Here is a 25,677-nt window from a genome sequence, read left to right as displayed (position 1 = left end):
TCCTCAGAAGTGTTGAACATCAAGTAGCTCATTTCATTTCTAGGAAGGCACTGATTAGCTGGATTCTCTTCACTGAAAAGTATCAGGGAGCGATAAACACTGCATTATTAGCGCCATACAATATTTTACAAGAGGGACTGACAGTTATTCTTAGGCCATTCTCTCTTTTACACAGGGATATTTGAAAATTTGTGGTAAAATGCTCTTATTGACTTATAACATTGTATTTCAGTAGTCCGATTTTGGACAATTTGTACACTGAAATGTGGTTATAGAATCACAGGGACTTTCCTGGTGGTCCAGCGGTTAAGACTCCACGCCTCCACTGCAGGGGGCGTGGGTTCCATCCCTGGTCGGGGAACTAAGATCCCACGTGCCTCGCAGTGCAGCCGAAAAGTAAAAAAAAAAAAAAAAAAAGAATCATCTTCCTAGTCGCCGAAACAACGAGGTCTCAATTAGTAACTTTCTACTCACTTCCCCAACCACCAAATACTGAAAGGAAAACTAAACAAGTTGACAATTCAATCACTGAACACACACAAAAGCCATTCCTAACAAACTCACATAAAGTATGCAGTTACACTCTAGCTTTAGGAGGTCTAGCTGGTTTGGGTCATCTCTACCTCAGAATCCCAACCATAATAAATCCAGCTTCAGAGCTGAGAAAGAAACAGTACAAAGTAGCCTCAGGATCTTAGGACTAAAACAGACTCCCAGTTTAAATTCTCTTAAGTTCAGAATTAACTCCAAAGCCACTCTAGATTTCTAACTAGCCAATTTTTCTCCAAGGCCCATCTTTCACAAATGAGCTTCAGGGATTCGCTTAGAGCCATACTGCTCCTGGGAGCTGACAAAAGCCTAAGGGGAATACTGGTGCCTGATAAACTTTGGAATGACTGGGTGAACAAGTCTTATGGGATAAAGCAATGACAGAGAACAACCAAGGCACCAGAGTCATAAAAAAAAGTCTGAGGCCTTTGAAAGCAAGGATTTTCTCTTATTTATGTTTCTAGGCCACAGTAACTGTGATGTCACAGACTATGAATAAAAGTGCCGACCGGTTCTTTCTTTGATGGTAAAAACTAAACTCAGTGGGATAAACTAGAATAAAATGGCACATCACTAGTGAGCCTCTCCCTCCATGACTTTGTTTATACAACTTCTATTTCAAGCTGTTTTGTTTTCAAAGAGCTCAAGTTACATAATCTAGTAGAGGTTTAAATGTCAAATTTGCTATTAAACACTTCATAATGAGATTATCTGAAAAAAAACAGAGCCCTAAACATACCTGCTCACATATAAATTTTTCATATGGTCCACACAGCTTGTCCCTGAACTCGTACACATATTCCTCCACTGCGTTTTTAGCATCATTTCTCTCTTTCTCCAATTTATCCTGCATTATCATCTTACCCTGTCAGGAAAACAGAAAAGGTTAATTTCAGTCTTCTGCTACCTGTAACTATATTTTAACTATTTAGATTCTGGAGTTAACAAAATCAAGGATTATATCCAAAAAAAAAAAAAAATCAGTCTTAACAGTTCTAATTTATACCTTATAAAATTCTTCCAACAATTCCTACAAAGTTCTTCATTTTCTAAATACACAGAATGAGTTTTTTTTAAAACATTATAAAATAAATTACATAGCTTTCACATTTCAGATTTAATACTAAGGAAAAAACCAATCTATTGCTTTTATACAATTTTGTTTTCTTTTATGTAGTTACTTGGTTGTCTCCTACTGGGATTAATACTGACCAATGTATAACAGCCACACAATTCTGCCACCACATTTTAAAATCAAGGATAAATAAATGTACTTAGAGTCTATTTATTTACCAAATATAAACGGAATAGAACTATTAAATTTCTAAATACAATGTTCCCATCTCAGTAAAAGAAAAATGAACCTCAATTATTTCATATATGTAGACTACAAAGAAGCATAATGTATTTTAACAGAAATATTTAGTGTGGCCTGAGATACCAACTGTATTGCTCTCTGGGCTAGAAGATATTAGCACCTGATTTCTTCATAAAAACTTGGGCAATCAATTTTATACCAAGCAGAATGATCTATGGTATAGGTTTCTTTAATAAGGTTACAAAAATATAAACAAAACTTGCTAAAAACAATTTAACTGAAAAAACCGTTAGTTTTGGCTTCATCCTATCCCTAAAAGTTGTATAGACTTATGAGATATGAGAAAGAATTATAGCCATTTATCTATTAGAAATATGCGTAAAAGGGCCAAACTAAACACATTCCAAAATAAAAATATGTAAATGAAGCACTTACCTCTGTTTCAATGTACATGTTAAGAAGGTCTTTCCCTAACTGCCAGACCAAGTTGGCTTCAATTGGCAGCTCAACATTCACTACCTTTATTTTGGGTTTTTTAGCTTCTGGAGGCTGGTCAACTTTCTTTTCATTAGCCTTGGGAAGAGGGGTGTAAAAAAAAAAAAAAAAAAAAAGGAGAAATTCTTAAACAGTCCTTGAATAACAAAAATCTCCCTATCATACTTACTGAGGACTCAGGAAAAATTAAAATTCCTAAAATCATAAAATTGGAAGAATGTATAAGAGATCATCTAATTTTCCACCCACGCATTTTAAATCAGGGCTGCAGTTACACTTAAACATGCCACACTTCCCTAAAAGAATTCACCAGGATATTTTTCATTTCCTATTAAATTTAAACTCTCCTGCTAAAGCTTTTCTTCATCAGTCCTTGCTTTCTAATCCCTTTAAGCAATGTTTGCGACTCCAAAAAGGCAAACATATTATTATTAAATTACCACATCTCTAAATTATAGCCTACAATCTAATGGTAACACCAGATGGATTTCGACCAACTACTGAGCATGTTAGGATCAACTCTATTCCTGTAATATATATATTTGAGGCCCTATATCCCAGCATTAAATGTGCTTTAATTACAATTATCACTACACTGATGAGTGCCTTTTAAAATTTCCTGAATTTGGAAATTACGTATGCACACGTATATGTCTATATATATACATCTCCTTATTTCTACTATCTGGCTTTGAGTCATACCACGTCTCATTAGCAACTCTGCAAGGTCAAAAGATTTTTAAAAGTCTTAAAATGGAAGCAAATGCTAAGTTTATTGTCAGTTTTTCCAAAATATGTAAATACAGGGCTAAAGAAGTATCTCCTATGGCCTTGAATTTTCCAAGCCTTTCATAGTATTTTCATTTCTGCAGGTTCCTATAAGCACAAATGACAAAGAACGCAATTTAGGAAACTCAGCTGTAGGACAGATTAGAAGATAACCGAGGGTTATGTAACGTGTACCCTGATTGGCTGAGATGGTAAAACAGGGACAAGCCCACGAGGCACAACAAGCACTGACACTGGGGAATTTCGGGGAGTTATGAAGGATGTTAAAATTCTAGGCTCTTTATATAAGAAACTGGGACTTGAAAGAGGTTCAATGGCTTGGCTAAAATTATAAAGACAGAGATGGGACTAGACCGCATGTTCCCCAGACTTCTGTTTCGGCGTTCCTTAGAAATCACATGTCTGTGAAGTGCTGTGAGCTGCATCCCTAGCAATGATCTGGTCAGTCAGCCTGCAATGTCCATGTCTTCTTCTTCCCTCTAGTGCACGAGAACCCCCCAATATTTTGTGCATGCTCTGGGGGCATAAAACACAGAAAGAAAAATGACACCTATACCTGGCAAAACACAGGAGTGCAACAGATATTTGGGAATCAAATGGATGACAGTCACATATATGCAGGTTAAGTCAGGATAAGACTACCTAGCCGAACAAAATTAAACCAACTACTGACAAAACCAACGTATCACAAAACGGCATTCGACGTGGCATGGACGAGGAATCCTCCAAGGGGGTCTGTGGTAATGTTCCAAAGGGTTTGACACTAGTGGTCCCACTGACAACTAAGAACATAAGATGCTACCCAGTGTCATGCTCTAGACAGGTACTAAGACCACTGGCCTAAGTCAGTTAATGCTCAACGCTAAGTGGTGAAGGGGAGGGATGCTGAAATTAAGGAGCCAATCACTGCAAAGAAAGCAATGCTGCTACACCATCATCACATACCTCTTTAACAGGAGAAAAAGAAGGTTTCCAGAAATCAGAATCAGGACCTGCAGCTCATATCAGGGCCCCCAAGGGATCAATCAGGGCATGGGAGATTAAAAACCAGAACCTTCTACCAAGTGCAACGTGCATTTGGACCCCAAGGGACAATTCTGTAATTCATGTGAGGGTAAAGAATTCTGTCCTCAGAATGAGAGAAAACGAAACTACTAATGAAAGTTAATGATTTACATCCCACCTGCACAAAGAACAAAGTTCTGCAAAAAGTGCCGATCTGGGATAACAATGGAAACTTATTACCAGATCATCATAATTAATTTATATAAATTTGACAGGTAATTTGAGAGGAGAAAAAAAATTTACTAGACTACTATAGCCTGCGTCTTTATCACTGGATGAATTCAAATGGAAACTAACCACACAGCACCAGGACGTATCTGTTTCAGGTGCTCGCAACTGCAGATACTCTAGCACTAGAGAAGACAACAAAAGGTATGCATTCGCCTCCTGTTGCTTGGAGCGGCAGTTATTGAAGAGAAGCTTTCAGGTCTAAAAAGCAGGATACTCAATTCCCTCAGCTGAGGTGGAGTACCTCTAACTGGTTTTAGTTGGAAAATATAGAAAATTATCAGAAAAAAAACCCTACATGGAATACGATAACCTGGTGCTTGCTCTTGAAACTGCGGATTGAATGATATCATTAATGATCACATGTTGCAACACTGTCTAATGGAATGAACTGGAAGAGTCACTCACTTTGTCAGCATCTGGGGTTTTGTTTTCTTCTGAGGGAAGTTCAGGTGAAGGGGGAGACTGTGAGGTTTGACGACCACCAGTTTGTACCTGGGGCTGTGTTCCAGCTTCATGGTTGTCTTGCTGGCTATTTTTCTGAAATGAAAGCCCAGGCACAAAGGATGTAGAAAGCAGGTGTACTTGTATAAATTTAAGTATCGGGCACCAAACACAGTACACTCAATTTCTGAAATCTTAATAGGTGGGGGGGGGGGGGAAGATACTGATAAAAGCATACAAACACAAAGTATTTGAAAACCTCTTAGATACTGTAAACCTGTAAGAAATTCTTTGAATGATAACAGTTAATGTAGTTAAACAAGTAGTAAGCGTTTTGACTGATGTGATGACAATCAAGAACTCTCGTTCAAGAAGCTTCCATCTAGCCTTGTACAGATATTAACTCTCAAAAGCATGGAAGCAGATTTCCTCTAGGCCTCTCTCCCAGAAACAAGCTCCCAAAAACCTAATTTCACAGCGGCCATCACACATCTCGACACATCTCCATTTCAGTGAACTGAACAATTACATAAAACAGCCGACGATCAGTTATCTGGGGGTTCATCACCTCAGTTTAGAGAGATGCAAGACCCTCTCTGTCCCCACTTTCTTTTCGTGATCCAACTATTTACACCTCAAAAACTCCCAGCATAAAGAACAAATACTACATGTTTAATAGACACCTCAAAACCAGTGCTTGCTATGATCTTTTCCCATCTTTGGGAGAAGCCTGAAACATTCGAATTTAACTACTTGTTGCCCACCTGGAAGTCTCTCATATTTTTCTTTCAGAGTTTCAAGATCCTAAGGCAGACACTGAGATATCCAGAAGCAAGGCACTCCTGGTGTATGTATATCCAAAAGGTACTAAGAGACTGGAGACAACAGGCATTAGAATAATGGTGTCTGTAGCCTAATGAGAAAGTATGCGGCCCTGGTCATTTAATTCATTACACTGAAGTTCTTGATGAGAACAAAATGAAGGCTCAAATGCTAATGTTCCTTAAATGTTCTAGGAACGATCATAGTTATAACACCTTCTTCACATCTGAACTGAAACACTGTAACTGCCTACACCTCTGCATTTAAACTATTTCTGATTATTACCCAGAAATGAACTATAACAGCTCATCGATGTGAGTTTCCTAGAATTCTTCTGTAGACCACGTAAAACCAGCACTCAGTGCTGCCGCAGTCTACATTAACATCGTGGACGGTAACAACTTCTGTACTCCAGGCGGACACTTCACCTCCTCCCTCCCTAACACAGCAAACCGTGTAAATAAAAGCAAGTAGGTTCTAAAACGCCAAAGCCAAATTTTGCCATACGATCAAAAAATAAAACCAAAAAAGCCCCCAAACCACAGCATTAATATTTGCTATGTATTTCACTAAACAGCTCTTGTATTTAGTCTTTTTTTTCTTAATCATCTCTCGGCATCTGATTTCTCAAATGGCCCCTGTGTGTCTTTAAAAGAACAGTTCGAAGAACCTTCACCCACTCTAAGTTATCACATGCCAGTTCAAACAAAGCTACACAGAATTTAGTCACAGTTCACGAACTCCACGCTGTATATTACCGTCCAATTAACCAAAATTTTAGTCACAATTAAGAAAAAGATATTTTAGCCCTTCCCTACCCATCTCTTAGGGCTTAGAATTAAGTCAACTATATATTCAAACTCAAAGGCTTACCCACAAACTTACCTCGGCGTCTGGGTTTTCTGATGGCCTCTGATTCTGACACTCCATGTCTGCTTCGACAGAAGACACTTCGTTCTCCTCAGCTGGGATTTTCTCCACCATAGACGCTGTAGATATGGTGAAAATGCCGTGCGTATTGACTCGCACTTTGACTTTCACTCTAGATTTTTCTCCATCCTTCTGTGCCGAAACATTCTGAACTATGAAGCGGCCTAGACGAAAAAGAAATTGACAATTTCAGAACTGAATCTAACTCTATCAAGCAAAGGCTATATATTGCTATTCCAAAATCTCCCCGTTTTCTCTACCGAGTTACATTTAAGCCCTTTAATGTATACTATAAACATAACCTCTTAAAATAGACTCAGAAGTACACAGTCTAACTTATCATACTTGGGATTAGTTTTAATATGTCATAAAACCTTCAAAGGCAAGGGCACTCTTGTGACTTTCTGTTGAACCCTCCGACACAGACGCTGCGTGAAGGCTGATGACAAGCTGTCCCTGCTGCCTCCTACCCTGTTTCTCCAGGTGAGCACAACCTCGACACGGAAACCTCAAGTGTAAGGCTGATGATATCGAGTGCTTCCTGCGTTCCGACTCTGTAGGGCCTTTCCCAGGAATACTGTTTTTCTGACTGAATGATCTAAACATCTTCCTATGTTTCAAATAGGAGAGGTGAGCTAAAACTTGTATCAAAGCCTGAAATTATCATGCATTATAGAGCAGTTCCAGAGCATTCCTGAGTAGGAGTTCAGAGTGCTGACTCTGACCCAGACTCTCTGGGCTTGAATCCTGGCCGTGTGACCTGCTGTAAGTTACTTTATCTGTGCTTCTGTGGTTTGAGTTGACAAGTGTTTTACACTGAGCACTTATAACTATGGAACCAAGGGCTAAGTGTTAGTTATCACCTCCACCAATAGTAGTACTGTTACTACAGAAACCAGTAAACAAGATTAAGTAGTTTGAACCTGTTATGTGCAGAGCACTATATGGGATTTAATAGCCTGTAGTTAAAGTGCTGTCTACACAAACACACAGAAAGTTAGACTTATTTAGCAGGTCGGTGAAATATACTGGAATAGACCTTCATTGATTATCAGATCACGAGGTTCAGGAAATAGTTGCCAGAAGATCCAGTTAAAGCAACAGCATTTACTGAAGGGCATCCGAGAAGGCTCCCAGGAGAGAGAGGCAAGACGGCTCTCTAAGTCTGTGCAAGCTTCTCGGTTTTGGCGATAAAATGAAAACTGTGATGCCATGCTAAAGAGCTTAGATTTTATCCTCTGCACAATGGGGACCAGAATGCAGCCTGTCAAAATTTTAGTCTATATTCAATGATTTTCTTAAATTATCTATAAATAAATTCATAAAAGCTGTTTTAAAAAATAAAAACTCCCCTGTGTCAGAACACTTTTAGTTTTAAGTACTAAGAAAGAAAACACAACTGGCCAGGTTAGACTCCTTCAAACAATTTCATTATGAAATGGTGTGGGGCAAAGGTGAGCCCTGAAGCGATCTAGCAGTATCGGCAAATTTTACCAGTAGCCTGGGAAAGAGACACGCCCATTGAAGAAGATGCCTGTAGCGCTCCCACATTTTCAGAGTGAACTATGGGTCAAAATAGATGGATAGTGTCAAACCTCCCCAGGAAAAATGTAGCAATAAAGATGTATTTTTTTTTAAAAAAGATTACAGTACAAAGGTACATTTGAGAAGTAGCTTCAATGGTTTCCAAGCCAGGTTTTAAGCAATATTCTGCAAGTAACATTTCACCCAGAGAAAAGGTTAATATTAAAAGTAGGTGATAAGGCTTCCCTGGTGGCTCAGTGGTTGAGAACCTGCCTGCTAATGCAGGGGACACGGGTTCGAGCCCTGGTCTGGGAGGATCCCACATGCCACGGAGCAACTAGGCCCGTGAGCCACAACTACTGAGCCTGCGTGTCTGGAGCCTGTGCTCCGCAGTGGGAGAGGCCGCCATAGTGAGAGGCCCACGCACCGCGATGAAGAGTGGCCCCCGCTTGCCACAACTAGAGAAAGCCCTCACACAGAAGCGAAGACCCAACACAGCCAAAAATAAATAAATTAATTAATAAACTCCTACCCCCAATATCTTTTTAAAAAAAAAAAAAAAGTAGGTGATAATCCTTTAAGTATAGACTGCATCAGAAAAGGAAAAATACTCAAGTGCTCTTATATGTATACACTTGGAAGCACCAGCAGAGCACCAGCAAGTCATTGCATCTCTATAGGCCAGTTTATTCACCAACAAAACAAAGAGATTTCCCCATCACCATTATTCCAAAATGAAAACGTCTTCACATGGCATCGTCCCACTCAACATCGCTAAGAACAGAAAAAATGTTTAAGTTTGCACACTGACTAAGTCAAGTCTTCAAAAGAGTAATTACAATGAATTGCTTACCTATTTTTGCTTCTGGATATGGAACTCCTTGAGGATCAGAGTAGAAAGCTTCCAGCTCAAAAGGCCCACTTCTCAAAAAGGTGAGCACTTTGGAGAAAGGAGCAGCATGGTTTCTACTGAACACTTCATGGACGCTAAGAGGAAACAAAGGTATTCAGCTCAAGTGTTCAAGCTCACTGTGCTATGCAAACAGAATAAACACATTCTAAGAGCTGTATCAATCCCATCTCACCATTTATAACTCAGAATGAGAGAAATATTTTGGTAAGTCTGGGTTGTTGAAAGATCCCAGTTAATCAAACACTCTACCATGAAACTCATTTGCTAATTTTTCTTTATATCAAAATAAAAGTATCTGAAAGTTATTTTCTCCTACATACCCTTCGGCATCTTCTGAATCGTGACTCCAGACCAGAGATATTGGAAAAGGAACTGCATCAGTGACGGAAAATTCTCTAACTTTAAATGCTGGGGAAAGGATTGCACACTTCAAAAAAAAAAAGAAAAAGAAAAAATTTATCATGAGCACATGAAAAATTTCACTCAGCTCTTAATATAAAAATCAATTCAAGCCCGCCTGCCACAACTAAGGAGCTGGCAAGGCACAACTAAGGAGCCCGCCTGCTGCAACTAACACCCAGTGCAACCAAATAAATACTAAAAAAGAAAAAAATCAATTCAAATAGAACGGGTAGGTTTAAATTCAAATTCGAAATTGCTTACAGGGTATGTGTCTTAAACATAAGTGATTTATCATCTAAATACTATGGCAATCACTAGATATAAAGACAAACAGTACAATGAATCTAAGACTAGCAACTGTTAATTAGTAACAAGTTTCACAGGGGCTGAGGAAAAAGCACTGGTCTTTCCAGAAATGCCCTGCTGACAGCAATTTTAATTACAAGCTGTATCACTTTTGAATGTGTATATACATCCAAACAGCTCTGTCCGCATTGCCTTTCAAATGTCTAAGACTGAAAAAGAGTAAAACCAAAATGTGCCTATTTTCAAGTAATTTTAGGAATGAAGGAAGCGATGGTCAATTCAAATTTAGGGTAGACAACACCCAACAGACCAACCGGTGGATTTAGACTTGTCACATAAAAATGACTGAACAGATGACTAAACTAAAAGTCAGTAAATCTCTGACTCTGTCAATAGCACAGGATTCTTCAGAAGAGGAGCCAAAGTAAGCTCTACTTCTACAGAAACTATAAGCTTCCGAAGTCCTGGGTGATCAAGAGTCAGTGAAGGAGGCGCACGCCACTGTCAAGGAAGAAGCAAAGACAAAAACCCCACAAAACATGAGGAATCTTGATGATGCAATGGATCACAGGCAATAGTCAGCATCTATATGCTCTTTTTTAAAAGTTTTACACAGTAGTCAGTCTAAATACTTTTCTGTAAAGAATCTACTGCTTTGTATTAAAAAAAACTGTGCTAACTAGATCAAATTTAAACAAATTAACTTAAAACTTTAGTTAAAACTACTCAGATTTGACTATAATATCCTAAGTATAAACCAATACTGATTTTTTTGAATCAGTAACTTCTAGATTTTGTGCTTTTACTTTGCCAAACACTTCATGCCTCTGAGCTGCCTCCTTATTTGATAAGCTACAATCAGTTTGCAGGGAGAACAGCTACTTCATCAAACCCCGTTAGCTAATACTCTTAACCCTGCTAACTTTCCCCAAATCAATTCCTCACTGCACCAGACTGCCGTTCCCCTGCCCTCCTCGGTGCTCTGTAACAACCGGCACCACCACACGGCTACTCTGCGCTCTACAGCCATGTTTTCTATGATCCCCTCAGAATCATGCCTGTCCCTAATCCCCAGCTTGAGAAACACTAGCTCTGTAGTTCTTTGAGTCTTAAACTTCCTAAACCTTCCAATACTTGAAGCAGATCCTGTGTCCCCACAGCCTCACCGATTTGTGGAAATGTAAGTAACCCCCTTGTGGTGTCTAACTGGGCACTGGGCTCTGCTTTCTCTGTGACCCCACCTCGATGAAGTAAAGCAGAAATGGTTCAAGGAATGAGCCCCCAGAGGCAGAAGGGCTGAGAAGGCAATACCTGTAGTGCACACCCTCTGGCCACTGCTTCATCTGCGTTGAGCGTCGTGCTCGTATCTTTTCCAAAGAATTTGGCAATTTTTTCTTTCACGGCTGGGATTCGTGTAGTGCCTCCAACTACCTCCACAGCACTCACATCTTCTACTTTGAGCTGAGTTTGTTCCAGCAATGAATAAAGGGGAACTTCTATCTTTTGCAGGAGCTCAGCACAGAGTTCTTCAAACTGTGCCCTTGGCAATTAAGAGGAAAACTTTAGAAATCTTTAGAAAACTTATCTTAAGGCCAATATCCTGTCCTATTTTTTAAAAAATAAGTCTTATCAACACAGCATTTTTTTTTCCCCCCTCAGACACCCTGAATTCCACATGGGCCAAGTTCAACCATACTGTAATTTGTTACTTTTCTTTTTCAAAAAATATACAAAGCAGATGCAGTAAGGGCATGAGGAGAAAATCAGTTCGACAGGTATTACTAGAAGAAGTCACTTTTATATTAAAATTTCCATTTATTCCTTAATGTTTTAGATGATCCTGTTTTCATTACTTTGAATATTTCCATTCTCTTCAAAATATTTCTGCAAAATATTCTGTGAAACCATTATTGAATTACTGGCCCAGAAATACTAAAAAGTGAAAATGACCCAAAAGACTTCACTACAAGGGCACTGAGCACAGATCTTCCTAAAAGCCCTCTTTGCAGAAGCAACCCTAGTTCTAATGACGTTGACAGTCTTTCCAGCAGGTACGGTACAATCCTGAAATGTGGGCCAAGGCTCACAACACCACAGCTAGAACTGACACGTGGACTACAGTTGCAGCAAGAAGTTCCTTCTTTGATCTGTCAGAATTCAAGACACACCTGTTCATCTTTCCCGAAACATCTTTGTCATTCATAAAGCACTCGATATTCAGTGGTAGGTCCGTGCTGTTAGAGCTCATCAGCTTTTTCAATTTTTCACACTCCTGATACAGACGAAGGAGCGCTCGAATTTTGGATTTTGCGTCCAACTTGTACTTAGTTTTAAATTCTGCACAAAAATGTTCCACTAACTTTGCATCAAAGTTTTTTCCTCCTAAGAAAGGATCAAAAGCTGTTCCCAGTACCTAATTTAGTTAAAACAACAAATAATCTGGTTATTTCAATCATATTTGCAACTAGAGTCTTAAATATTGCTATTCAAACAACCAAAGACTCCTAGGCTCAAAATTTCTATTTAAACTACAACATGAAATCCAAGTCAGTAAGGAGACGTGTAACTACAAAACCCAAACGAAATGTTAAGTCTCTAAGATGTCTTTAATTTTAGTGATTACGTGGAAAATAACCTTAAAAAGCTTTTCTTTCCTGAGCAAGACGCGAAACGATTACATCATCTTTATGGAGGATCAACCTTAGGAGCAACTCTTGGTTAATATCTTTACCCAAAACTCTTCATTACCTAGAAGAGCCCAGTCAAGAAGCTCAGGAGCCTAAGGTAATGACAACTGTCACACATGTAATATTTGGGTCACTTAGTTCTGATTTATGACTTTACCTTCAATTTTCCCTTGTTAAAGGCACAGGCAGACACTTGAAAAGCTGAATGTCCCATATCAACAAAAACCACTACTCGAGGTTTCTCATCCAGGCCTGGGAGATCCTGCTTATAAATTCCATAATTCAAAGCAACTAAAAAAAAATTAGTATGTTTCGATTCTTTGGTTCACATTTTCTTAGGAATTTCATTGTTACCAATATAATCACACATGCAGGAAACCTGACTGTACTTCCATTAATTAAAAGTGAACATATTTCTTTTATATCTGACTTCATACTTTGTCCCTTTCTGATTTTAGAACAATGTTCTATCACTTTTAAATATATGGAGAGATGTGACAGAGAGGACATACGTAATGCAAAAACAATGGCATGTAAACCACGTGTAACCACACACAAACAATATCAGGCTCATTACACAATACTTACATTTTAACCACAACCTGCTAGGAGACTGCTTATCCAAAAAAATTAAGAATTTAATATATAACTACAGCAACTGCAGGTCCTACCAATTAGATTCAAGGCAAATAACTGACCTATCTTAAGTAGTCTGTGTTAGCTTTTTCTGAATTTTGAAACCACTGTATTTCTAAATATGTATACTTAAGAACACACCTTTATCAATACTTTAAGAGTTCTTAAAACATCTATTAAAAACATACTAAACAAAGTCTTATTTGCTTTTCCTGAATACACTACATTGTAACTGACTTTGAGTCCATCTGTAATCACAAGAAGCTGATACAAGGTCTAAGAGGAGATAAGTGAGTGCTTTGCTCCCCACTATATCCATTCCTACCAAGGTGCCTGGCAAATCATACAGCTTAAATTAATATCTGATGTAAGATGAATGATCGACTCCTAACCACATACAATCGGAAAGCATATGAGGGAAAAAAAAAATGTAAGCTAAATCAATAGTCAAGGTAGTTGTAAAAGCCAAAATCATGAGGTTTTGGGAAAACTTGCTTCTTGACTATAAAAACAATGTAAGGAAATAAAAAACTAAATCCAATACAACTAATTTAAAGGTTTAAAAAATTTATATACAAGAATTTCTAATGAAAACAGATTCATATATTTGACAAAGTGCCAACTTCTCATTAAAACAAGCATCTGAAAGGCTAGAATTTTTGCTTTCAAATCTAACACGTTTTTTAATAGACTGTGTTTCTACACCTACATGAAAGCGTTTGATAACAGGACCTGGTGTGTCTTAACTTTAGTTTCGAAAGTTTCGAAACTGCTACACAAAAAGTTTTTTTTCTTACCAGCTGTCATGTCATTCATGAGTCTCAAGCAGTTTAAGCCAACAATTTGTGCAGCATCTAAGACAGATCGCCTCTCAGCATCTGTGAAGAAAGAAGGGACCTGCAAACAAGAAGGGAAAGAATCTAACTTACCTAGAACACACAAAATAAAACATACAAATCCCTCACAACCATCTGTAATCAATTCACAACAGTCCAGCTAAATAAGTGCCTAGCCAAGTCACAAAACAGAAAAAGAATGACAAGTTCTTTAACTTTCAGAAACAGCAATTACTTTTGAAAAGATTGCCCTAAAATTGTAAGTATCAAATTTATTATAACCAAATTTTAACCTGAAATAAAAACTAACCAGTATTCATAAGACATATTAACAGTTACTTAAATCTAACAAAAAGCTTTACATTTAAGAGGATGAAATACTATTTCCAAACGAGTCTCAAATTTCTACTGACATTTGGAAATTATTCTGCTATGTCAACATTAAATGTAATTAAACTATAAAGATTACAGGAACTTAAAGATAATACAGCTAATTCTAGCCTCTGCCCTTTAGTTTGCTGTTCGTTGGTTTTAAGCATTAATCGTTGGGGTACCTTCTAATTCAGTAAACCTGTTAAGATTACAAAAATGAAACTTTTTTGTCAAAGTCTGTTGATTTTTCTAAGAGGAAGAAGAACAAAATCAGCTCAAGGGATAAAGTTTCTTACGGTGTTGTGTTCTAGCTAGATGAATTCTTCTGATTGCTTTCTAGGACAGCACTTTAACTAGCACATTCTTCCAGAAGAGCATCTAACAATACGTTCATATAATCACTTAACTGGAAAGTACCTAAGAGAAAACTTGGTACAGTGGCTTTCGCATTTTCTCCCCAAGTTACCTATAAATGCTTCAGAAAGAGTGACAAGAGTGAAGGTGGGTCTCTGCTCACCTTTCAAATCAAAACGCTTTCAGTTTTCCACATTAGGTTATTTAAAGAGGGGGTGGGAGAGGAAGGAAGGACCACTGACTTATAACTTAATTCTTTAACTTTACCAGAGATTAATAGCATTTCTCCAAGCAATACCCAGACATTCCTATAGTAGAACACCTTCTGTCTTGCAAGAGAAATTTCAGCCTTTCTGCCTCTCTTCTTGCATATCCCTGGATGCACTGCCATAAAGGCTTCTGACAGGTCTGGACAGGCCACCCTGCCAAATAAAAGATGACTTTTCCCCATAGCGCAAATTCGCCACAGAGAATAACAACATTGTAGAGGGTGAAAATTGGTACATAAGGACAAAAAAATATTTAGCTAGTTACAATGGCTTGTGGCTGTCTAAAGGGCCACAGTACAGGAACAGATATACACTAAATCTGTACTACTAAACTTTCATGTGGGAGAGGTGATTAGGTATAAAATGTATGTAAAGGATCCTTGGGGCAGGGGAAGTGACACCCTGTCCTATACAGTCAGTAAAGCCTGGTTGCAATCTCCAGCTCACGGTAACAGCTGTTCTGAGACATGGGCTAGGTAGAAAAGAGATAGTGGGAGAGATTAGAGTAGCTCTCTTAATTAACTTTAACTACTTAGAAGAGAAAAAAAGAGAACTAAGTCTTCAAAAGAAGAAGGAAGGCCTCTCTTTTTCCTTGTTTCTCTAACCTCAATAACGAACACCTAATCTTATTTTAATGTATACACTCTTCCCCAGATCAAATCTTTACCTATAAATCAATTAACATATTTCCTAATCCCTTACATAAACGAGGGAGTGTTAATAAACCTTAATGTAAAAAAAAAAAAAATGACTTTTGTCCATTGCAAATACTCCTTAATAACCTAATTATCAACTGTCCATTGAAAGTAGTGGGCTTGCCAATGCTAAAAAAAAAACCTAGGTTTTGTCACTACTGGCAGGTTACATTTTAAAACTACTTATCACCAAGAACCAACTCTCTGGTTCTCACGTGTGGATAAAATTCTGAAAAGCTCTCGTGTAAGTACACAATTGTCTCTCAATACATCAACTAACTTTAGAATATCCTCCAATTCGACCAATCAGTCTGTATTTTCAAAAAGCCTGACAGGAGATAATGACATGTAACACCACTCAAAAACCTTTGCAACTTCTGGCTAAAATCACCACTCAAACCTACTATGCAATGCTGCTGAACACTATGGTATAGAGTGCAGCAGAATTCTGATCTCTAGTAGTAGGACAGCTTTCACACATTCAATACTAAAAAGTAACATGAAAAAGGCAAATTAAAATAAAACACATTGCCTTGCCGAACTCTACTTACTGAAATAACACAATCTGTTACTGGCTTCTTGAGGTTGTTTTCAGCAGTTTCCTTTAACTTAGTCAACAGCATGGCTGTTATCTGTTCCACACTAAACAGATGTTCCTCATCCATGTACATTACCTGTATTGAGGAAAGAAAATGCTTTAAATACTGTAATCCTAAAAGTTACATGCTAATAATATTAACTTACAAACATTATTACACATTCTCTTCCAGAAAACCTTTACTGTTATAACTGTTTAGAAAAGAAGAAGGAAAGGAAAGGTAAAAGGAAGAGAAAAAGGGAAAGGAAAGCAAAGCAAAGAAAAAAAGAAAGATTCTTGCCCAGAGATGAAGAGAAAAAAAGCTGGGGCAGATTTTTCCCCTATCCAAAGTACTAGTCAAAGTATTATAGAAGATAGTAAATTTCCACTCTAACTGAAGAGATGAATCACTGGAATAAATATTATTTTGTGTAGATCATAAGACAGGAATGCCTCTGTAGTTTAAAAAAAGATTTCTGGTTGTATTACACTGTAGCTCTCCAAACAACTGCAAATGAGCTGTATTGGAACAGACTTTTGTTTGATACGACAACACAATTTAGATTTCTTTAAACACCATGAATTCTAAATTTTATAATTGTCAAGACGTTATGAGAAACACAAATTAAGTTACAGCAGTATATACCATTTGAATAATTTTCAAGGATGATTTAAACATAAACCTATAGTTTAAGAGAGACTAGATAAAAAATAAAAGACCACCTTGTCCAAATAAGGAAACTGAGTTACATATTTATTAAAAATTAAGTACTTTTCTCTGTAGATGAAACAGTTTCCTAGTAAGGAATCTAAGATTGCTCGATTATATTACCTTTATTCCAACTCCACCATTTTTCATTGGAACCAGATCATAACTTAAGTTTTCCTTCTCCTTTTGAATGAAGGGGTCATTGAATGCTCGGCCATGAAACCTCTTGAAATTAGACACTGTATTGTTTGCATGAGTGATTTGCTGCAAAAAAAAAAAAAAAACACTGAGATTTACATTTTTTTCTAATTTCAACACCTATTAGTACTTACAGCAATTAAAAAGAAAGTCACTTGTACAACTCAAATCAGAGGGATATAAGTAACCTTCCCCAGAGCCCTGACTTTCTCCATCAATGAATGGACTTTATTCTTTCTCCTTTTCCTATAGAAATGCCAGGAGGGAGGCAGTGAGAGGGATACACACAGGCTTCAAAGTCTGCAAGATAAACTCAGATAGTGAAACTATCCCTGGAGCTCTGAACAAACCCCAAGAACTGTATGTATCACTTTATTTCATTCCTTTTCTCCCACTACAGTTGTTTTATACCTAATGAATAAATGAAAAAGGATATTTAGAAGTACTATAGTCTGGTCACATTTTTTTTTAAAAAGGAGTTAATTATTACAGTAGTCTATTTGTTGAGTCGCTAAGTGGCCAGGATAAGTACTTTGTGCCACAAAATATACTGATTGCTACTTTTCCTATCAATAGCATGGAATGTTAATTATCTATACCAAAAAGCAGAAAACGCAAGGATAATTCAAAAAGTTTCTATATGAGGTAATGCTTTCAACTGCACGTACATATTTTTGATGATTAGGCTCTGGATATACAAGTCCCACTTCATAGCATATTTCACTCAAAGATGTCAGCAGTGGGAACCTTATTTAAAACACAAAAATAATTAAAAGATGAAAAACAAAGACTTCTAAAGTTATTAGTTTGAAAATACCAAAACTGTGTACTTCTTTCTCTGATCTACTTCTTTTAAAGAGAAAAATATAGCTTGGCAACACTAGTTTTCAAATAATATGGAATATGGAGTATTTCAAACAATGTTTAAGTACTAAAATTCCTTGCGATTCTAAAACCGAGATGACATATGTCTAGTAATCTACAGGCTAGATCTAAGCCTCAACAGATTTTCCTCACATAACCACAAAAATGCAGTGGGATCTCAGGTCCGGGACATCAGTCTTCTCAACGGCCACATTTGGGGAGGTTGTTACTTCACTAGTGTCTCTCCCCTTTGAGCAGGTTACTTTGAGTGGGCATGGCCATTTCTCTTCCCTGCTTTGTTTCTTTGCTCTTTTGTTCCTCTCTTCCAACTGGCCATAATATAGTACTCCAAGGTTTAGTTTTCTTTTTTTAGTAATACTATTTTCTGTATTAAGAGAATTTTTTCAACTTTTTTTTAAACTAAATAAATCAACATGTAACACTGTGTAAGCTGAAGGCATACAGTGTATGTTACTTTGATATGTTTACATATTGTAACAGGCCTGCTTTCAGTCCCTTTCTTAAAAGCCTCTCACAAAAGGGATTTTCGTATTTCATATTTATTTATTTTTCTCCCCGATCCCCAAAGTTCAAATTACAATATGAGTCCTAAAGGGAGCCACAAAGGTAAATTTTCAAGTCCCATTAATACATAAAATTAATTCCAATAACTTATTTAGCCTAATTCATCTAAAATATTGTCATTTCAACACGTACTTGATGTAAACAGTTGATGAGATTGTTTATTTCATTTTAAGCCTGCAAAATCACATACATTTTATACTTCACATGTTAATTCAGATCAGGCACATTTCAAGTGCTCAAGGGCCACATGTAACAGCTACTCTACAGGCCAGCACAGGCCTAGACAAGTTCTCCTCGTACTACCTTAATTATTAAGTAACCTGAAAACACTTTTAAACAGAGCTTCTTAGAAGTTCCTTCCATGAAAGGAAGCTTTAACTCTTAAATGAGTATCATGAGAAACTTCACATGAAAGAACTTCATGTGTCTCGTTTTTAAGTTTTAAAAATTAGATACATTAGAAGGTAGGAAAGTTATTAAAAATTAAGGTTGGAAAATTAGAAAGTTAAAGATCTTATTCAATAAAACAAAAGGAAGAGAACAGAAAAAAAAATAAGTATCTAAGGGCTCATAAGGAGTATCTGCGTTACAATTCTAAAACTCAAAAATAGATAGGCTTAGGTATTTCGTATTTTTGTATGTCTCTGAGATTTTACTTTTAAAACTTCTCTCTTAAAAAATGATCAGAATCCTCTTAAAGAACATACCTGATTTTTGGCTGCAACTCCAATTGTTCTGTTTTTTGATCCAAATGATATGACTGATCTAGAAGAAATTTTAAAAAACCATGTTTTACAAATGTTAAAAGCATAAATGTGGAGGTTTTTAACTGACAAGAGGAAAATTCTAACATAAATTTCCCACCCCAAAAAAGGAAAAAAATATCCTACCCATTCTGGGGGAAGGGGGCACAGTACAGCACAACTTTGGACTCCAAAGCTTTGGTCAGCTGCTTAACTCTGAGAATCCAATCTAGGTGGCAGCTGCACCCCACCCTGGCCCCCACTCCCGTCTGCTCAAGGCTCAGAGGACACTTTCCAGTACTGCAAGCACCAGCATAATTCTCCAGGCCCCAATTATCAGCAAGTGGACATTAACTGTGAAAACGCTTTGAATAGTTAAGAGTATTATTAACTCGGTCCTAGCCACGACTAACAAAATATGGTGTAACTATTTCGCAGTTACCAACTCCATACAAATCTAAGTGTCACTGTCATACCTACTGCTGTCCTGATATATCATCTGACTCTTTATGATCAAAGGTTTTTAGATAAACGGAAACAAGTGGGCCTAAGCTATGCTTCCCGAGTTTAAACGCACAAAAGAGGGTCCTATACAGAAGACTCTACTTGAGGAAGCCAAGTAAAAATGATGCTGAGCAAGTACCACGACAGAACCAAGTATAAATGCTGAGCAAAAGGACTGAATAATCAGTTACATTTTAAGTCAGCTCTGAAGAGATGAAGTGACTTGTAACTGTTAAACAGCCTTCTGAGCAGTGGAAATGGAATGGTAGCACAGAGCAATAAAGTCTTGTCAGAAGGATGAAAGTGAATTAGGTTTTAGATTACAGGGCAGGTAGGAATAATGGTGTGATATGAGCAAAATGGGAATACACTGAAGGCATTAAATATCAAGCTGAATCAAATTTAAACTTGCTGTAACAGAGACATCTTAGACCTAGATTATCTGAGCAGGTGCTAAATAGCATCTTAACAGCCAGAGAACTGCTGGAGCAAAGGCTAGAGCTTTAAAATACCTTCCAAAAACAGAACAGCACTCCGAGCTCAGAGTAAACATACAGTTGCGGAACGAATTTACTCATTTTCCAAGAAGAGAATCAAATTAATTATACTAAACAGAAATTAATAGTAGCCAATACAGTTGAGTCAAACATCTATTATATAAAAAATATTAAGGGAAACTCCAGTACTGCCCTTGGTTTACATTTTTGAGACACACCTGTCAGCTTTAGTTTCACAGTGGTCACTATAGCCACATACATAATTTTTCTCTACTCTCCCTTGAACAACTCTTCTTCCTTTTACTGGACCAAAGAGAACAAAGATGTAAACTGCACCTAAGCATGAAATCCTGAGATACTATCTTCTTTCTTACTATACTCCGATCAGAGCCCTTCACACAGCTAAACTAAAACACTGTAGCTTTATAAAGAGGTTGATGCACGAGATGCTCTGTGAATAGCAGTCTTCCCAATGCTACTGATACTGTCAATGTCTGGTTATCTTCTCACTTCCGTTCACTTTCATAAATGTTCATCTACACTCAAATAGTGATATAAGCCCAGTCATTTCACCTTTGGGCTCGATGTTTCATTCTACGATTTTTATCTTGGGATTAAGGCACTTAAAAATAAATACCTACACCATTTTCCCTGAGAAGTGAGCAGTTGTTTTTATCAATGTATATGCAGGCATGTTTGCATACAACATATTCAGAAATTAAGACTCCCCTCCAAAAAAGTTACTTATTAAAATGTTACCCTTTGCCCACCCCATGCTGCTGTAGAATATACCATTTAATTCAGTGACAACATCCATCCTCTAGAGGAGTTCTAGCACCAAAGTGTGCAATTTTTCCTTTCTCTCCTTATTTAAGCCGTTCAAAATTAAAGAAATTGGAACACGATTCAGGATTCCTCTTTAACGGCTTTCATAAAACGAGAAAAAAGGCCGTTTACATCGTTCACAAATGATCCAAGAGTGAGCAAGAAAAGGTAGATTCATCATCAAAGGAGTGATTCTGTGGTCGCTAACTACAATCCGCCCGCTCCCTGCACAAGAAGCAGCATACGAGCTCTGGAAGCTTCCAGCTCATTTCGAGATTCACAATGCGGAAGAAAAAGCTCGGCAGCCCCAGCTCTGCGGTGCGCAAAGACATGCTCGGAGGGAGGGGGACGAGCTGGGGGCGGCTCGGCCAGCTCAGAGAAGCCGGGTGGGGAAACGGGGGCGGCCGCGCAAGGAGCTGGCTGAAGCTTCTTGCCAAGAAAAAGGAGCGAAGTCTCGGGCTTGCACGCAGACCGGCCCCCAGGAGGGAGCCCGCCAGAAGGGACGACCCCGGGGGACCCGACTCCCGGGCTTCTCTTGGCCCCTCGAATCCCGGAGACGCGTCTATCCGATTCGTGGCCGCAAGCCCCCTCCCCTACCCGGCGGCTAGGCCGCCGGCATCCCGACCCCACGGAGGGCGCACCGCTCCCCACATCGCCCTTCCTTCGCCCCGGCGCTCCGCGGCCAGCCGCAAACCTGGGGTCCCCGGGATCCGCAGCCCCCGCCGGCTTGCTGCCCTCGCCCCAGAACCTCCCCCCAGCGCCCCCGCAGGCTCCCACTTACGGGGTGCACCGGTCGCTGAACTCGTTGGCGATGGTCTCGATGCCCCCGGCCCGGGCCACCGCGATGTAGCAGCTCTGCGAGCCCACGTCCAGCCCCACCACCGACATGGCCGGCTCTCGGTCCGCCTCCGCTTCGGGTCTGTCTGTGTCCTCCAGCCGCCGCTTCCTGCCCCCGCTGCGCGCGGCTCCCGCGGGGTCCGGTCCTGTCACGCGGACGGACAAACGGACGATTTGCCGGTCTGGCACCGCCGGATTCCCGGGGACAGTGGCGGCTCGCAGAAGAGTAACCACGGGAGAAAGCTGCGCTCGGCCTCCTTAAGTCGTTCCGCAGTTCGGGCTGCCTGCCTGGATATTCACCGGCTCGCTCACCAGCTTGCCGCTTAACTACCGACCCGAAAGAGAAGGTCCCAGCGTCTCAGCCTTATGTATCGCACTGATCGGAACTTTCCAGAATCTGCGGCATTTACTCACCGGCGCCTCCACCGGCCCCTCCACGTGCCACTTCCGCTTCCTTCTTCTCGAGCCTTCTCGAAAGATTCCACCCAATGGGTGGCTGGTCCCTCTGGGGACGGCCGCCGTTGCCATGGCAACAGGACAGCCCTTCCGACGCTATTGGCTCAAACTGGCCAAGCTGACCCGCCTACGCCCCGCCCGCCCTAGCCTGAGGCTCTTTGCTGTCAATAAAACGGGCAACGAAGAATGACTCGAAAAATCGTAATCTTCGTTATTTACTAGTGGACGATGGTATCTGACCCTTAGACTCGAAGGAGAAGCTGGGCGGGCGGAGACACACCCCGCTCCTGCAGAGACCCGAGACCCCCCCCCCGGACGCCAGAGAGGTCGGCCCGCTGTCAGGAGAGCGTGTCGGGAACCGTAGTTCGACTGGGAGACCGTGTCGCCTTGCATGCTGGGATGTGTAGTCCCGGTCGCAGTGCGGGCTGGGAGCCGGCTTTGTCTTGGGGGACTCGCGGGAGAGGGGGTGCTTTCCTTTATCGCTTTTCGCTCGTTTTCCAGCCACAGCGTTATTTTGTTTGCCTGCTTGTTCGGTATTCGCTTCTATTATTGTCTAGATTACACCACGGCTGGTGAATTATGAATTAGAAAAAGGAATTTACGTTTCAACTTCTAGTAACAAGCATAAGGGTTTGTGTTAAATATTCTTGTATTCATCAGCGGCAGGATATTCTCTTGGGGAATAAAATGTCAGGGTTCTGTGGGTTTTGGGTTTTTTAAGCGAATTTTAGGTGTGGCGTAATTTGGAAAGCTCTCTGTGGTATCACTTTCTGTTTATTTTTGATACAGCTGACTTGAACGGACCTTGTTCTGCCCTGCCACTCCTGAGTCATAAATTATAAGTTTTGCTTCTTGCTTGATCAGAATCAGCTTTTGTTTCTTTCCCTGAAAAGCGGTATCCCTGTTAAATTCTTTTCAGTAATGAGACGAGCATAAAAAGAAGAAAAAGAAGGGGAGTAACTCTGCTGGTATTGTCAGGTGTTTTCTACCCTTCAGTGTCCTTTTAAGTTTGCTCCTTGCTGACGCTCCCTCAGGGACGTAGGAATACATATGAAATCCGTAGGAATTTCGACCTGACGTTAGAAAAATTAAGAGTATGGCAGTCTTTAGGAGGTTAAATCAGAGACAAGGCTAAAAGGCCAGGTTTATATTGCATACAAAATCACTTGTATGTTTGACCCGGCAGTTAGACAAAAGGTACTTAATCCTTACGTGCTTCAGTTAACTCACCTTTAAGGTGGAGAGAATTTAATAAAATAGCCTCTAAAGGTGACTGTATTCATAAATTTGAAAATATAGTTAGCTATAATTATTTTTGGTTTGCTTTACAAAAACTTCTTGACTCCCCCGCCCTCATTTTTTTTTTTTTTTTTTTGGTATATGAAACCCTTATATTAAAATCCATGGAATCATAGCATTTTTGAACAGAAATAGAACGTTGAGATTTTTTGGTCTGCTTCCCACATTTTTATAGGAAGCTTGTGCAGAAAGGATGAAGGAACAGTTCTAGGTCTTTGGAGCCAGACAGATTTGGATCAGATTCAAATCCTGGGGCAATACTGATATGCTTTATAGTACAGCTTGTGAGAGCCCCTGGAGTTAGACTTCATGGGCTTGAACCTTGGCTATGTATGCTTCTTATGAATTGGCCAGCTCTGTGACCTTGAGCTAATTACCAAGCCTTCCTGTGTGCCACCTCACAGGATATGTGTAATGACTGAAAGGCTATGTAAAGCACTAAACATGCGTCATTATCTGATATCCGTTTAATATTCTTTGAATTCTTCCTGGGGCTTCAGTTTCAACATGGGTAAAATGGACATATACCTATCTTGTTGGGAGATTGGAAGGATTAGATATAAATAAAACATCTAGTTTGGTAATAGATATTCAGTAAGTTGTAGTAATAGTAGTTGTAATACTATTCAAGAAGAGCCAGTACCAGAACTTTTAGCTCAACTTGTACTGTCGTGGATGCCGATTTTGTGTAGCCCCCTTTTATATTTTATCAGTCCACTTTATTTATTTACTGGAACAGGTGAATGAGTAGGGGCCATATGAACTACCACATTTATTATCTAATAATGCATTTATGATGTTCTTAGAATCCTTGTCATTTTTATTACTTTATTACATTTTATTTATTTTGATTTATTATGTTTTTAATATATACACAATTTCTCATACTATTTCTACCATAGTGTCAGAAATTTTAGAATAAAACCAGGTAAAAGTAGTCCCAACAAATTGCTATCTTGTTGTAGATCCAGAAGTAAATAGGGAATTAAGGTGACTTTATCCTAAGTCTGCTAGCAGCTACCATTGCAGTTATCGGGTTTTTTACCCATATTTGTCTTAGAGAACAAAGAGGGTTCTCAAACCTGGTAGCAGAGACAGCTCCCGAAGAACAACAACAAAAAGACAAAATATGCAAATGTAAAGGAAAAAAGCTCAAATAAAAATGCCTCTTAAAGAGAGAATGTGCAGTAGATGTGAAGAGCTGTGACAGGTGCTTCCTTGAAAGGAAGGAAGAGATGGGCAAAGAGTGGATATATACATAGACTAATATACATGAAAGTGCTTATTACCTTCGACTTCTGGTGTGAGTCAGTATTATTGTGGTCTCCTGTATTCAGCATGGTGCCGGGTGCTGGAGGTTACAGGAGTTCAAACTTGTTCTAAATCAGGGTGCCTTTTGTACAGCCTGTCTGTAATGCCAGTACGTCTGAATGCCCAGATATCTGAAATCTTGTCCATTGCAGCCTCTTTCAGTGTTTTCTTTCTAAAGGTTTTTTTTTTTTCCTTCTCATATATTAACTTGAAATTTATTCTTTAAAAATTAATTGGTACTGAGACCTCCCTGGTGGTCCAGTGGGTAAGACTCTGAGCTCCCAGTGCAGGGGCTCCGGGTTCCGTCCCTGGTCAGGGAACTAGATCCTGCATGCATGCCGCAACTAAGAAGTCCGCATGCCTCAACTAAGACCCGGCGCAGCCAAAATCAATCAATCAATAAATATTTTTTTAAAAAATTTAATTGGTACCCATAAAATCTATTTTGTCTTGTTTTTAAGTTATATTAGAAAGAATGATCACCTAAAAATAGTAATATATGGAAAAATCCTGAAGGAAACAAAGACTATATGTTTTTTTTCTTCTAACCTACAAAGGATCATAATATTTTACAACAAATGTGGTTAACCAAAACTCACATTATAGGATTAATGTTCATATCTGCCCCTCCAAGCTCA

At 39.1% G+C, this 25,677-nt stretch overlaps 1 protein-coding gene across 1 annotated transcript in view; it reads right to left on the bottom strand.

The window, feature by feature from the left end:
* The window catches only part of HSPH1 (heat shock protein family H (Hsp110) member 1), a 29,985-nt gene extending 7,597 nt beyond the window's left edge, over window positions 1-22,388 (bottom strand). The window contains exons 1-14 of the mRNA XM_022574593.3: window positions 21,918-22,388; window positions 19,275-19,332; window positions 17,044-17,184; window positions 16,186-16,308; window positions 13,906-14,005; window positions 12,630-12,763; window positions 11,954-12,198; window positions 11,097-11,325; window positions 9,398-9,504; window positions 9,018-9,151; window positions 6,596-6,804; window positions 4,853-4,984; window positions 2,303-2,440; window positions 1,289-1,414 (exon numbers count right to left, since the gene is read on the bottom strand). Coding sequence (XP_022430301.1) covers window positions 1,289-1,414; window positions 2,303-2,440; window positions 4,853-4,984; window positions 6,596-6,804; window positions 9,018-9,151; window positions 9,398-9,504; window positions 11,097-11,325; window positions 11,954-12,198; window positions 12,630-12,763; window positions 13,906-14,005; window positions 16,186-16,308; window positions 17,044-17,184; window positions 19,275-19,332; window positions 21,918-22,024 — 1,983 coding nt within the window. The 5' untranslated portion in view covers window positions 22,025-22,388. The remainder of the gene's footprint in view (window positions 1-1,288; window positions 1,415-2,302; window positions 2,441-4,852; window positions 4,985-6,595; window positions 6,805-9,017; window positions 9,152-9,397; window positions 9,505-11,096; window positions 11,326-11,953; window positions 12,199-12,629; window positions 12,764-13,905; window positions 14,006-16,185; window positions 16,309-17,043; window positions 17,185-19,274; window positions 19,333-21,917) is intronic.
* Between the last annotated feature and the right edge of the window lie 3,289 nt (window positions 22,389-25,677).

This window comes from Delphinapterus leucas, chromosome 18 (assembly GCF_059928025.1).
Source record: "Delphinapterus leucas isolate spDelLeu-1000000601 "Yukka" chromosome 18, BTC_Dleu_Yukka2, whole genome shotgun sequence".
Taxonomy (NCBI): domain Eukaryota; kingdom Metazoa; phylum Chordata; class Mammalia; order Artiodactyla; family Monodontidae; genus Delphinapterus; species Delphinapterus leucas.
This window is presented reverse-complemented; position numbering and strand designations above follow the sequence as displayed.